General features: G+C 64.5%; 2 protein-coding genes across 3 annotated transcripts in view; one reads left to right on the top strand and one right to left on the bottom strand.

Annotated features, from left to right (window-relative positions):
* CHLRE_11g478184v5 (uncharacterized protein) overlaps positions 1-10,357 on the bottom strand; it is a 14,042-nt gene extending 3,685 nt beyond the window's left edge. Inside the window, exons 1-17 of the mRNA XM_043067672.1 lie at positions 9,340-10,357; positions 8,850-8,914; positions 7,813-8,328; positions 6,975-7,266; positions 5,917-6,801; positions 5,627-5,701; positions 4,806-5,050; positions 4,224-4,501; positions 3,790-3,961; positions 3,161-3,230; positions 2,872-2,925; positions 2,560-2,637; positions 2,077-2,187; positions 1,476-1,661; positions 1,007-1,155; positions 470-602; positions 18-83 (exon numbers count right to left, since the gene is read on the bottom strand). Coding sequence (XP_042919677.1) covers positions 18-83; positions 470-602; positions 1,007-1,155; positions 1,476-1,661; positions 2,077-2,187; positions 2,560-2,637; positions 2,872-2,925; positions 3,161-3,230; positions 3,790-3,961; positions 4,224-4,501; positions 4,806-5,050; positions 5,627-5,701; positions 5,917-6,801; positions 6,975-7,266; positions 7,813-8,328; positions 8,850-8,914; positions 9,340-10,017 — 4,053 coding nt within the window. The 5' untranslated portion in view covers positions 10,018-10,357. The remainder of the gene's footprint in view (positions 1-17; positions 84-469; positions 603-1,006; positions 1,156-1,475; positions 1,662-2,076; positions 2,188-2,559; positions 2,638-2,871; positions 2,926-3,160; positions 3,231-3,789; positions 3,962-4,223; positions 4,502-4,805; positions 5,051-5,626; positions 5,702-5,916; positions 6,802-6,974; positions 7,267-7,812; positions 8,329-8,849; positions 8,915-9,339) is intronic.
* A 120-nt stretch (positions 10,358-10,477) lies between these two features.
* The window catches only part of CHLRE_11g478156v5 (uncharacterized protein), a 12,728-nt gene continuing 9,877 nt past the window's right edge, over positions 10,478-13,328 (top strand). Inside the window, exons 1-6 of one of the 2 annotated variants that reach the window (XM_043067671.1) lie at positions 10,478-10,642; positions 10,720-10,961; positions 11,739-11,852; positions 12,205-12,309; positions 12,769-12,825; positions 13,124-13,228. In XM_043067671.1, the coding sequence (XP_042919675.1) occupies positions 10,606-10,642; positions 10,720-10,961; positions 11,739-11,852; positions 12,205-12,309; positions 12,769-12,825; positions 13,124-13,228 (660 nt within the window). In that variant the 5' untranslated portion in view covers positions 10,478-10,605. Of the gene's footprint in view, positions 10,648-10,719; positions 10,962-11,738; positions 11,853-12,204; positions 12,310-12,768; positions 12,826-13,123; positions 13,229-13,328 lie in introns of both variants that reach the window. The other variant, XM_043067670.1, reaches the window with a different exon arrangement.

The following is a 13,328-nucleotide window of genomic DNA, read 5'->3' as shown; positions in this document are numbered from 1 at the left end:
CCCCCCCCCCAGCCCACCTGCGGGTCGCTGCGCCCGGAGCGCCACACGCCCAGTGCCGTGGAGTAGCACAGCGCCTGCTGCACCTGAGGGGGGGAGGGGAGGGGGGTGCGTGTGTGTGTGTGTGCAAACAAACGCACGAATCGCCCGAGAGAGAGAGTGTGTGTGCGTCCACACAAGTGCGTTCAAGTCCACACACACTGCAATATAATCATGGGCAAAGCTCGGCTCGCTTCCACACGCATGAATGCCTGCGCGGGCGCCATCAGGGAGCAGGCCCACTCAGCCCCACTATCTACCCACACAAACACAGCCATGCAACGTGCAACGCCATCCCTCCCTCCCGGACTCCTCCGTCCTCTGTCCTCGAATCCCTTCCTCCCTGCCTCTTGTCCCACTACTCTTTCTTCCTCTCTCCGCAAACCCGCCCCTGCTTGGCCCCCCCTGCCCCCGATGTAGCAGCCAACCAAACCTGCAGTTGGTAGATCCACGGCTCGAACAGTTTGAAGGCGGTTGGCGGCGCCGCCGTCCAACCGCTGGGCGGTTGGCGAAAGTGTAATGCGAGGGAGGCCAACAGCTCCCACTCGCCGTTGGGGTGGCGCTGCCTGCCATTCAGGGGGGCGGCGTTGGAGTGGGAGTGAGAGGGGGTTGGGGGGTTGCATTACCCAACCGCTTTGGCAGCAACGGCGACACGTGCTACCGGCAGTACACCTTGCGGTACATACGGGCGTCCCAAGGTGCCGCACGCGGCACGCCGCATCATCACAGGCTGTCAGCCCCACCGTTACCATGCCTGACACGCCACACACCCCCGCATGTGCAACACGCGCACACATGCCCAACCCCCGGGCGGCCACGTGTCTCTGGGTTTCTTACACCCCTCCCCAACTGTCGTACCCAACCGCGGTGCCCAACCACCACTACACAAACACACACACACACACACACACACACACACACACACACACACACACACACACACACACACACGCCCCCCCCCCACACACACCTGTGCCGCATGAAGGCCGACGTGGGCGCCCAGTCGCCCACCGTGGCGTTGCCGTACGGCCGTACGGCGGCGGCGGAGGCGAACGACTGCGTGCCGTACTCGGAGATGAAGCGGGCGCGCGGGTAGGTGGCGGGGTCCAGGCAGTCGTCCTGTGTGTGTGTGTGTGTGTGTGTGTATGTGTGTATGTGTGTGTGTGTGTGTGTGTGTGTTTTGGGGGGAGGGGGGTTGTACATACCATGATTAGTTAAGGAAGTGGTAGACGGTAGGGGGGGGCAGGAGGTTGCAATCATGTAAGAAGTGAAGGCGTAGCCAGGGGGTAGGAGAGGGGGAGGAAGGGGGTGTCGGCGCGGGATGGCGCGGAGTTTCGCACACGCGCACACGCACGTAAGCACACACTACTCCTGGGAGCTCTCGGCGGGCAATTCGTTTGGTTTCCTACACACACGCGCGCACACACGCACACACGCACCCGGTAGTTGTAGTAGTGTATGTCGCCGGCCCGGGGGTCCTGGGGGTCCCCCCAGCGCTTCACGTGCGGTGTGGGCGGCCCGGAGGAGGGCCCGGAGGCGCCCCTGGTGGCGGCGGCGGTGGTGACGGAGGTGGTGTGGAGGCCGGAGGAGGGCGAGGAGTCCAGGTAGGGGCGACCTGGGTCCAGCTGCATGGGCGTGTCCGGGGGACGGGAGTATCGCGTTTGATCGGGTTGTTGGGTTGGAATGGAATGCGATGAGATGGAATGAGATGGATGTCAGCCGTCATGCCTGCAGAGTCGCACGTCCTCAGAATGCGCAAATGAGCATAACATCACAAGTGCGCATCGAGCTATGCACACTGTATTGATTTGGGGTAGGCTGGTCTGCAGCTTCGGAGTCAAATCGTGCCCGCAACCTACAACGTAGGTGCCCCCTCCTTTTGATCGGGCTCGGGCGAACAAACCCTCCCGCCCTTTACGCTTCCCTTCTCTCCCTCCCTTTTCCCCTTCCGGCCCTCCCTTCCTCGCGCCCCCTCGTCCTCCAATCTCCCTCCCCCTCCTCCCCCTCCCCCCCCGCCCTCCCACCCCCCTCCCGCCTCACCCTGTCCACCACGCCCTCCTTGAGTGTGGCCACGAACAGCTGTGTGAAGTCCGCCGCGAACAGGCGCGGGTTGGCGGCCGTTTCGGGGTACCAGGACAAACTGGCCTCAACCTGCCGGGGGGGCGCGAAGGTGGGGGCGCGTGTGGGGCGAGTGGAGGGGCGAGGGGGGGGGGACGTGTGGGAGGGGGCGCGGAGGTGGGGGGCGTGGGGTGGAAGGCGGGGTGAGGCGTGTGTAGGGGCGCCGTGCCGCTTCGTGCTTGATGCTGCTGTCAAAACTTGGCAACTTGGCCGCCGCCATCTCGCCCAACACCCCAGCGCCCCACACCCCCAACGCCCTTGCGGCGCTTGCATGTCGGCGCAAGCTGCCAGCCCCCCGACCTTCCTTTGTCCTGTCATGCATCTTTGCTGGGTTCATAGTTAACCCCCCCCCACACACAAAACACATACACAACCCACCCTCCCGCGCCTCGCCCTCTCTCTCACCTCGTTGTTTCCTCCCCACAGCGCCACTGAGGGGTGGCCAGCCAGCCGCCGCACCTGCTCCTCCGCCTCCAGCCGCACCTGCAGGGGGTGGGTTGGGTTGGGTTTGCAAGGATTGGTACAGAAGGATTGGTACAGAAGAGAGGTTGGGAAGCGGGCGTGTCCACTATCACCATGTCACAACCAGCGCGTTTATGTTTGCACACATCAACTGCCTCCCTTTCTGCTTGCCCTTCCGTCCCCACGCCCAAGGAAAACACATACACACACGTGCGCGCTGCCCCCACCACGTCATCACCTCTCCCTCGTGCTCACCTCCTCGTTGAAATCGCGTGTGTTGGGGTAGGGGTTGCAGGCAAACATAAACTCCTGAAGTAAGCACCGGCAGTAGCGGTATAAAGGCAGCAGATCAACAGTACATGGCAGTAGCAGTAGACCAGGAGTGGCATGAACATCAGCACGGGCGGGTGGTTGGGGTCATTGAGGGGGTTGTGCAAGCACACCCCCACCCACACCCACACCCACACCCACCCACACACACACTCTCACACATCCATCCCCCCACTCCCCTCCCCCCCCACACAAAACACACACGCACACGCACCTGCCACAGCAGCAGCCCGGCCCCATCTGCCATGTCGTACAGGGCGTCCAGCGCATAACGCCCGCCGCCCCTGATGAGCAGCAGCACAGGGGGGGGGAAAGACATTTGGGTGGGAGTGGGGGGTGGAGCGGGGATAGTGGTTAGCGAGGGGGGGGGGGGGTACTGAGCAGCAGGGGGTTTGGGGTGGCCGTGGGTGGGTGGAGAGGGCTGAGGGGAGAGATGAGAGGGAGAAGGAGGGAGATGGGGTTGGGTACGTGGTGCGCCGTGCGTGGCCCGGCAGGAGCAGCCCTGCTTGTGGCTCTGCTGCGCTCTCTACTCCGACAGCAGGCCAAGCCCAGGCCCCCTCAACACCCTCACACGCCGCCCCACAGCCCCCCCCTCACACAGCCTCCCCACACCCCAGCGCAAAGCAGCACACCCCCCGCCCCCTCCCATAAGCATTATCGCTTGCAACGAACGCCTCTGCCTGTGCTCCGCTACTTTGCCTTGGTTTGGTTTCGTTTGGGCTGGTACCGGTATTAACAACCCTCCCCCCAAATCCCACAGCCCTCCCACACCCTACACCCCAGCGCACAACACCCCTCCCCTTCTTAGATAATCATGTAAGTCCCCCCAATCCGTCGTCTCACCACACACGCAGCATGTTCATACCCGCACCCAGCGCCGCCGCCGCCAGCCGCGCCAGCGCCCTCGGCCCGGCGGCGGCGGCGTCTGTGTGCAGGAGCGCCAGTGGAATGAGGTTGGCACCGCGGACGAACAGGGGGCGGCCGTTGACGCGCAGGAAGAAAGACTCGTCGGGCGCTGTGCGGGTGGCCGTTGGTTGCGGCGTGTTTGGAAAGGTGGGCGGGACGTGGGTGAAGATGGGGGAAAGGGCGGGAACAGGCGGGGTTGGTGGATGGTTGGCTGGTGTGTGGGGTGTGTGGGATTGGTAGTTGAGATGGCGGTTCTGGCAAGGAAGACATGGCAAACATGGACCTCCACGCAAAACCAGCAGTTGCTTGATTGCGACCGCCAACTACCAACCACCAACGACATCACGGCTCACGAGCAAGGCCCCACTCACGGTCTGGGAACGTGCTTGCACGAGCCCTGGCGCCGCCGCCTCCTCCCCATCCTCCTCCTCCTCCTCCTCCTCCTCCGCCTCCTCCTCCTCCATCGGACGTGTCCCCTCCTTTCGGCTCCTGCTGCTGCTGCTCCCCCTTCCCCCCGTTCCCCTCCTTCCCCTCCTCCCCCTGCTGCACCCCCTCCCCCTGCTGCAGGCGGTCCCACAGCTCGCCCGAGCGGGACAGGCGTCCCGACAGCGGCTCAGTGACCAACTCCACAGTGCGGAAACCCACACGCCTGTGTGTGTGTGTGTGTGTGTGTGTGTGTGTGTGTGTGTGTGTGTGTGTGTGTGTGTGTGTGTGTGTGTGTGTGTACGGCACAAGGGAAGGGTTATGAGGCATTGGAGCCACGATCCTCGCCCGTTCCCAAGCGTTCCCGCAGTTGCCGCACACGATCCTAGTCAGTCCCCCCCAAGTCCCCCCAAAGTCCCCCCCAAGTCCCCGAAGTCCCCCGATTCCCATTCCAACAAGTCCCCCCACAAGTCCCCCAACACGTCTCAGCAGGTTCCCACATCTTCCCACACCTTCCCACACCTTCTCACCGCCGCACAGGCAGCTCCTGGCCCGCCCCCGCCGCAACACGCCAGGCGCCAGAGGCGGCAGTGGCAGTGGCCCCAGCGCCGCCCGCAAGACCCGCGTCCGCAGTGCCCTCCCCATCCGCGCCGCCGCCGCCGCCGCCGCCGCCGCCGCTGCTACCAGTCGCAGTGGCGCCGGCCGCGCCCGCGCTCGCCCCCTGCTGCGCGTCCGGACTCGACTCCACCCACGCCGGACTCGACTCCACCCACGCCTGTGTGTGTGGTGCCATAAAGCACAAAGAGACAACAAAGCGCAAACACAGTGTATGCGTTGTGTGTTGTGTGTTTCACAGAGCAGCAAGATTTCTTCGGAGCGAGTACGCGCGGCGCTCGTTCTGCGCTGCGGAATGGCGAACGTCGAGCTTTCACCCAAAAGCCGAGTGTTGCCAAAGCCGACGTACGTGGCCAGCAGCAGAACGCTCGCGAAGGCTGTTGGCATCGATGTTCTCATCCACAGGAGCGCCGGGGGCCCAGCAGCAGCCGACTGATTGCGAGTCTGCCCCGCAAAGGAAGTCCCCACAGGAGCCGCACATCAGCCCCACAGGAGTGCCACGTGAGTGCCACGTATCGCGCTCCACCTTTGGCCGCCCCGCCTTTAAAGCTCTCTCTCACACGTGCCCGGCCTCCACCCAGCCCGCTCCTACTCTTGCAGGTTCCCCCCTACTCATCCCACGTTTCAACACGTTTCAACCCACCCACTCACCCCACATCCAAGCAGCCCAACCCCGTTCCACCCCCACCCCCACGCACCCCCACCCCCAAGGCCCCACCCCCACGCACGCACTCACCGATAGCACGTACAGCGGCTGCGGCCCGAACCCCACCGGCCACCACAGCGCCACCGCCGCGGCGGGCAGGTGCATCTGCAACCGCGTGCAGCAGTTGGAATACGCACGTGCGGGGTTAGGGGAGAGTTGAGAACGCGGCAGATGAACGAAATGTGAATGCCACGCTCATTTGGTGTTCGGACGCAGGCAGAAGAGCACCTTTGAGGTTACCTGGAAGACAACACACGATACAAACAAGCACAGGCGGTTTCTGCACCTAACACGGAACGTTGCTACTGCCACGCACGCACCTCCAATGTCACGTGGTGCCTGCCTCCCGACCTCAACACACACGGAGACAGCGGCTTCTCCACACGAGCAATGGGGCAGCAGCCACCGCCGTTGCTACTGCCATTTCTGCTGCTACTGCCACTCCTGCTGCTACTGCCGCTGCCTCCGCAGTCTGCCGTGCAGCTGCCTGTCAGACGCGCTCCGCTGCTGGCATTGTAGGGACGGAGCTCCACCACCACCACCGCTGCGCCCGCCGCCCCAGCCCCAGTCCCGACCCCAGTCCCAGTCCCGGTGGCGGTTCCTGTCGCCGCCGCTGCTGCCGCTGCGCCTGCCGCCGCCGCTGCGGCCGCCACCTCCGCATTGGGACAGCTGCCGCCGCCAGCAGCGCCCGAGGGGCTCAGGAAATAATCTCGGCTAGCGCTGGCGGCGGCGGCGCCGCCGCCGCCACCGCCGCCACCTGTGCGCGAAGCGGCGGCGTCGCCGCCACTGACCTTTCCGGGCGGCGGCAGCGGTACCCACACCTCCACCTCTAGCCGGAGCGTGACCGCCGACGCCACATCCGCTACTGCCTCCCCCTCCCCCTCCCCCTCCCCCTCCTCCTTCTCCTTCCCATCCCCCTCCTGCGGGCTACTCCCGCTGCTGCCGCTACTGCCGCTGCTACCGCTGCTGCCGCTCCCTCCTCCGCCTCCCCCACCTCCCCCTCCACCCCTCCCCACGGGCTGCCGTGTCGGCACGCCCCCATGCACCTGCTCCAGCACGTGCACCCCCGCGGCGTACGGCAGGCAGTACCGCTCCAGCCGTACGGAGCCGTGCAGCCCCGCCGGCGCCAGCGCGGGCCCCCAGTCCCACCCCAGGTCGGAGGCGGGTTTGCGGATGAAGGCGAACTGGCCGTACGCGTACGGCGCCTGTACGTGCGTGGGGTGGGGGGTGGCGGGGCTCGTAGGGGTTACGTTGTTGAGGGGGTACGTGACCACACAAGGGAGTGCGTCAATGCGCATGCGGTTTGGGGATAGGAGGGAGAGGACAATCTGCATGGTTTTAGCACACACACACACATTCATCACACACGCACACGCACCGTGTTGGAGGGCAGCGGGTAGGGGTAGCTGGCCGCCTGCTGTCGTACGTACGGCACCGCGGGGTGCAGCACGATGGTCAGGTTGTTGGCACCACCGTAGCTCCTGCTGCTACTGCCGCCGCTACTGCCGCTGCTGTTGCTACTGCCACTGCTGCTACTGCCACTGCTGCTACTGCCACCGCTGCTAGTGCCACCGCTGCTGCTGCTGCTACTGCCGCCGCTGTCGGTGCCTTGCAGTAGCGGGGGGCGCGGCCGCCGCATCAGCAGGTCGCGCACATTGAAGCGGTGCGTCCTGCGGCGTGAGCGAGGCGGCATGGGGGGCTGTAAATACCAGCCCAAACTAAATGAAACCAACTAAAACAAGTGGAGCACAGGCAGAGGGGGCGTTGGGGGCGTGAGGCGGCATGGGGGCGCGAGGCGGCATGGGGGCGGGAGGCGGCATGGGGGCGGGAGGCGGCATGGGGCAGGCTAGAGACAGGCAGGGGCATGAGGGGATGTGGGAGGAGGCACGGCCGCAAGGGACAGGCACGTTCCGGACCCTACGCCCCGTGCCACCGTGTGCCGAACTTACCAGACGTGCGACAGACGCACCCGGGCACACGACGCACCCGGGCATTGGCTCACATGGACACACACACACACACACACACACACACACACACACACACACACACGTGCACAGCTCCACTACCTCACAGCTCGCAACGCACTCCTCACCCGCCCTGCCCCGCCCCGCCCTGCCCTGCCCTGCCCCACCCCATCCACACACCCGCCCTGCCCCGCTACCCACCATACCCACCCACACCCACCCACCACACCCACCCACCCACCCACACACCTGTGGAAGTTGGCGACGCGGCCCAACCTCACACCGTTGAGCCACACGTCAGCCACCGTGTCAACCCCCGACAACACCAGATCCAAACCACACCCCTCCTCCCCCTCCTCCGTCTCCTCCTGCTCCTCCTCCTCCCCCTCCACGTCAGGAACGATGTCGCTCCAAGCCTGCTGACGGCTGCTGCCGCCGCCGCCCGCGGCCTGTACGGCCTCCGCTGCCGCCGCCGCCGCCGCCTCCCCTGCTGCCGCCTGGGATCCCCCCGCCGTCCGCGGGGCGCCAACGCTGCTCCTTCTCCCCCCACTGCCCTGCTGCGCAGCAGTAGCAGCAGTAGCAGCAGTAGCAGCAGCAGTAGCAGCAGTAGCAGCCGTGGCACCGGCAGTAGCTGGCCGCTGCTGCTGTTGCTGCTGCCCGGCAGTAGCAGTAGCAGTAGCAGTAACAGGTGGCAGCGGCGTGTCGAACAGCCCTGTCAGAGTCCACGTGTCCATTGCCACCCACTCATACGCCTGGTCGTTGAACCTGTGTGTATATGTGTGTGTGTGTGTGTGTATGTTAAAGAGCACAAGGAAAACAAAGACAGTGTGTGTATGTGTGTTTTTATGTGTCTGCATGTGTGGAGTGTTGGAGGTGGGGTTCCAGGCATGACACGAGCCAGCAGAAGGCGATTATTCAAGCAGCGCAGGGTGGGGAGGGAGGGAACTTCGCACACACACACACACACACACACACACACACACACACACACACACACACACACACACACACACACACACACACACACACACACACACACACACACACACACACACACACACACACACACACACACACACACACACACACACACACACACACACACACACACACACACACACACACACACACACACACACACACACACACACGCAGGTCGGTCGGCTGCGGTAAGTATACTCTGAAGGTAATCCGCGGCCGTAATTCTGCATCGCATACACTGTCCTACGCGTAATGTTTTCCTTGTGCTCTTTAACACACACACGCACACGCACACACACGCACACCTGTATAGCGGGTCACTGCGGGGGTCGTCAGGCGGCGCGCCAAGCAGCCCGGCATCCCGCAGCGCCTGGGCGGTGGGGAATGCAGAGGAAGTGGGGGCAATGGGGATTGCGGAGGAGGTGGGGCAGGTGGGGGCGGTGGGGGTGGTGGGGAATGTGGAGGAAGCAAGGGAGGCTGGACTCGCCGCGCGGTGGGTGCCGGTACTACCATGCTTTCGCAGGAGCGAGGCAATCGTGAAACAACGACACATGCGAGGCCAGCGACTGACACCGCAGCAGCTAGGCACATTCCGGCAATTGCCTGCAGCCTGCCTCGCTCCCTAGCACTCTATTACCCCTTTAGTTTGGGCTGGTACTTACAATCCCCGCCCCTCCCCGCCATGCTCTCCACACCTCGTCCCGGCCCAGCGCCGTCCCCCCCGCCCGGTCCCCCCTCAAGTCCCCGTCCCCCCCCCACGCACAGCTGCCCGCCCCCTCCCACAAACACACGCACCTGCAGCGTGTAGCCGGGTATGGTGATGGGCAGTCCCCGGATGCTGCCGTTCGCATTGGACAGCGTCCAGTTGGCGAAGGCGGCAGTAGCCGCAGCGCCCGCGGCCGGCGAATCGGCTGTAGCAGAGGTGCTAGGCTGCTGCTGCTGCTGCTCCTCATCTAGGCTTCCAAATTCGGGGCCGGAGAGTAGCAGCGTTGCTACCGCCGAGCCACGGTTTTGGATCCTGAGGCGGCGGCCCTGTGCCGCCGCGCGTGTGTTGCTAGCTGTGCTACTGCCGGTGCCGCTGCTACTGCCACCACGAAAGTCAGTGGCGCTGCTGCTACTGCCGCTGCTGGTGGTGACGTCAGCGCCTTCGGAACGCAGCAGCGGCTGCGTGTGTGTTTGCCCGCGGGCCCGGGGCCGCCAAGGTGCCGCCAGCCTTGGCAGTAGCACCCCCCAATCGCACGCGGCGCCGTCAGTGTCGCTGCCGTGCTGAAGAGCCACCGCAGCAGCCAGTACTACAGCCACCGCTGCTATCGCCACCGCAGCCACAAACAATAAGATGCGGGGCAGCGTGACTGGGGTACTTGCCGGCGCGGGTGTTGCGGTGCCCGCTCGCCGGTCGGGTTCTGGTGATCCTGCCACGCCGACGCCAGGATGTTCAGTTGGTTCCCTTCGGGCTTCGGGAGACAGCAGCATATGTGTCTGTATTTCAGATCCGTGGGCTGTCCACAAGGGCAGCGAGTCTCGCGGCTGACTGCTCATTCTTGAGGCTCAGCGGGCGGGGTTCTGAGCGCAGACAGCCCCAGTCTAGGCCAGGCGCCGCGACGGTTGGCGTGCCCAGCTATCTAGGGGCCATAATGACGCCGCTGGTGTGCATAATGGTAGATATGGGCCCAAAGACGCGTCGCTGCAGTCCACTGCAATAGCCGCGCTTGTTGTCGGCACGTCGTTTCGGCAGTGTCCCGACAAGAGAATGTCCGAGCTTATGAGACCAAACCCTTCTCCCCAAGCGGCCCCTTGTGGAAAATATCCTAGCGTGCAAGATTGAATGTCGCTTGGTTCGTTTCTAGCCGCTTTGGTGCCCTGGATGCGTACCACTGCACTCTGGAACGCCCAATTGCGCATAATGTGCGTCTTCTACCGTAGACCCGCATTCCTAATTCAACATGCCCGTAGGCATTGCATAAGCTTCACATAGGCCGCTGCTTTGCATTTGAGGGCTTGGTATTGCAGTTCTGGCCTTGAGACAACAGTTTGGGGTGCCCGCTGGGCTAGGCTGCAGCCATGTCTGACGGCAAATACTTTTCCACCACCAAGAGAGGTGAGGTTGTGTGCAGTAGCTCGGGAGCCAGTTTCAAAGGCGCCAATTCGTGCGATCACCTCGCAAACTTCTGGCAGGTGAGATCCACGAGCTCAAGGAGGAGCTGAGGAGCTTGGACCGACCAAAGAAGAAGGATGCGGTCAAGAAGGTCATCGCTGCTATGACCGTGGGGAAGGATGTGTCGATGCTCTTCCCCGACGTGGTCAACTGCATGCAAACGGACGACCTGGAGCTTAAGAAGCTGGTGTACCTGTACCTCATTAACTATGCCAAAACTCAGCCGGACCTGGCCATTATGGCTGTCAACACGTTCGTCAAGGTGCGGAATGCGCGGAAGCTGGAGCGTCTTTGGTCGGAGGAGGCCGGCACCGGGCAGCGGTGGCGCGAGGGAGGGTTGGAATTGAAACAGCAGCCCATATAGGTGCTGGGACGGACGCGCTTTGCGAAAGCTTCGGTGGCATGGTCGCGCCACACGCCACGCGGGTGCTGGGTCAAGGGGCAGCACCCCGCCTGCTCGCACCATCAGCTGGACACCGCGCGTGGATTGGACATGGGGGGAGACGTGAGGGAGACATGGGGGAGGCATGAGGGGAGACAGGAGGGGGACCTGAGGGCAGACGTGAGGGGCGGGCGTGGGGGGCGGACGTGTGTGCGGCGGGAGAGGAGCCCGACGGGGCGGGAGCGTGGGAGATGCAGCGGGGGGCGGGGAGAGCCGAAACAGCCGGGCTGCTCAGCACGCAGCGCCGCGGCAGCCAGACGCTCAATGGCTGATAGAGGCGGTTGGGATGAAGCTCATGATAGCACGCCGGGCCTCGGCGGGTGTCCTGTCGGCTTGGCCTGTCAGCATGCCGAGTAGGGAATAGCCACCGGCTGGGCGCGCCTCCCTCCCTAAAATGCCCGCCCAATGCCGGCCGACCAGCCCTGCTCCCAGACTGCTCCACCTCTGCCGAGGCCGGGCCCCACACACCGCGCCCGCACACACCGCACCCCCACACACACCGCACCCCCCGCACTCGACACGATGCGCCCACACAGAAGACGCTTACGCGTATGCTGCCCCCTTGCTCGCCCTGCCCCTTCCCCTCTCCTTATGCAGGACTCGCAAGACCCCAACCCGCTCATCCGCGCGTTGGCGGTGCGGACCATGGGCTGCATCCGCGTGGACAAAATCACCGAGTACCTGTGCGACCCGCTGCAGCGCTGCCTCAAGGTGCGGGCAATGCACACATAAGGGGCTAGCTAGCTAGCTGGTGCTGCTGCTTGCTGTGCCTGCATGGCGCGGGCGGGAAGGAGGGGGAAGGAGGGGTTGCAGGCGATGGGACAGCTTGCCTAGGCGCCTAGCTGCTTTGCACGGGGAGGGCAGGCAGCGGCAGGCGGCTGCCTACCAGCGGGAGGGTGCTGCTGCGGGGTGGGAGGCAATGCGGCAAGGGACTGAGAGTGAGAGGGTGCAAGGACAGGAACACAGAGTGGACCGTCCCTCTCCACCCTCCTCTCCACCCACCTCGTCTTCACACATACCCACGCCACATACTCAAAACCACACGCCCTCTCCCACCCCCCAGGACGACGACCCGTATGTGCGCAAGACGGCGGCGGTGTGTGTGGCCAAGCTGTACGACATCAACCCGGAGCTGGTGGAGGACCGGGGCTTCCTGGACATGCTGAGGGTGAGGGAGGAGGCGCGTGGCGTGGCGTGGCGTGGCGTGGCGCGGGGGGGGTGAGGTTAGGGCGGGGTTGTTTCTCTATCCCATGAGCAAGCAAGTACACAAGGGGGTCAGGGGAGCAGCGGGGAGGAGGAGGGGGAGGGGGAAGGATTAGAGAGGGGGCATGGTGTGTGCACTGGCCCACGAGAATGTGGGGCGGGGGGAAACGGCCAAAGGTGAGGCGGGAGAAGGGAGAATGATGCGGGCAGCCAGGCAGAAAGTACAGGCACGGGGAGGGGTTCTTGGTGCTCCCTGTGGCCGCCTGGCCTTGGCCTGACTGTCTTCGGCGTGCTTCTCACAAACACGCACCTACACGCTGACACACGCGTACCTACCCAAACACGCCTCCCCCCCAACACGTCTACAATGCTACTGTACCTGGCTACGCCATGTCCTCAAATAATCATGATTGTAATCCCACAGGAGATGCTGAGTGACGCCAACCCCATGGTGGTGGCCAACGCCCTGGCGGCGCTGCAGGTGGGTGGGGGCGTGGCGTGGCGTGTGGCAGCGGGGTGGGCCACCCGGGGAGTAGCCAGCCTTGAAAGAGGGGTGCATGAATGGTGTCGCATGGGTGGGAGACAGAGAGACCACCCTACCCACCCTCCAATGCTGAAACCACCCGGCTCCTCCCACCCCCTGTGCCCCGCAAATGAGGCTTGGTTGTGTTTGGCTTAGTTTGGGCTGGTATCAACAACCCCCAACCCCTCCTGACGCCCTCCCTCTCACGCCCTCCCTCTCCCACTGCCTCCCCCACTGCCTCCCCCCCCCCCCGCAGGAGATCCAGGAGCTGGCCGGCCCCGGCAAGGACCTGTTGCAGATGAACAGCCAGACGCTGAACAAGCTGCTGGCGGCGCTGAACGAGTGCACGGAGTGGGGGCAGGTGGGAGGGGCGGGGGGGAGCAGGAATGGGGGGAGGCTGGGGTGGGGGGAGGCATGGGGGCAATGGGGGAGGCGGGGTGGGGGGAGGCGGGGGGGGGGAG

Source organism: Chlamydomonas reinhardtii, chromosome 11, assembly GCF_000002595.2.
Source record: "Chlamydomonas reinhardtii strain CC-503 cw92 mt+ chromosome 11, whole genome shotgun sequence".
Taxonomy (NCBI): domain Eukaryota; kingdom Viridiplantae; phylum Chlorophyta; class Chlorophyceae; order Chlamydomonadales; family Chlamydomonadaceae; genus Chlamydomonas; species Chlamydomonas reinhardtii.
This window is presented reverse-complemented; position numbering and strand designations above follow the sequence as displayed.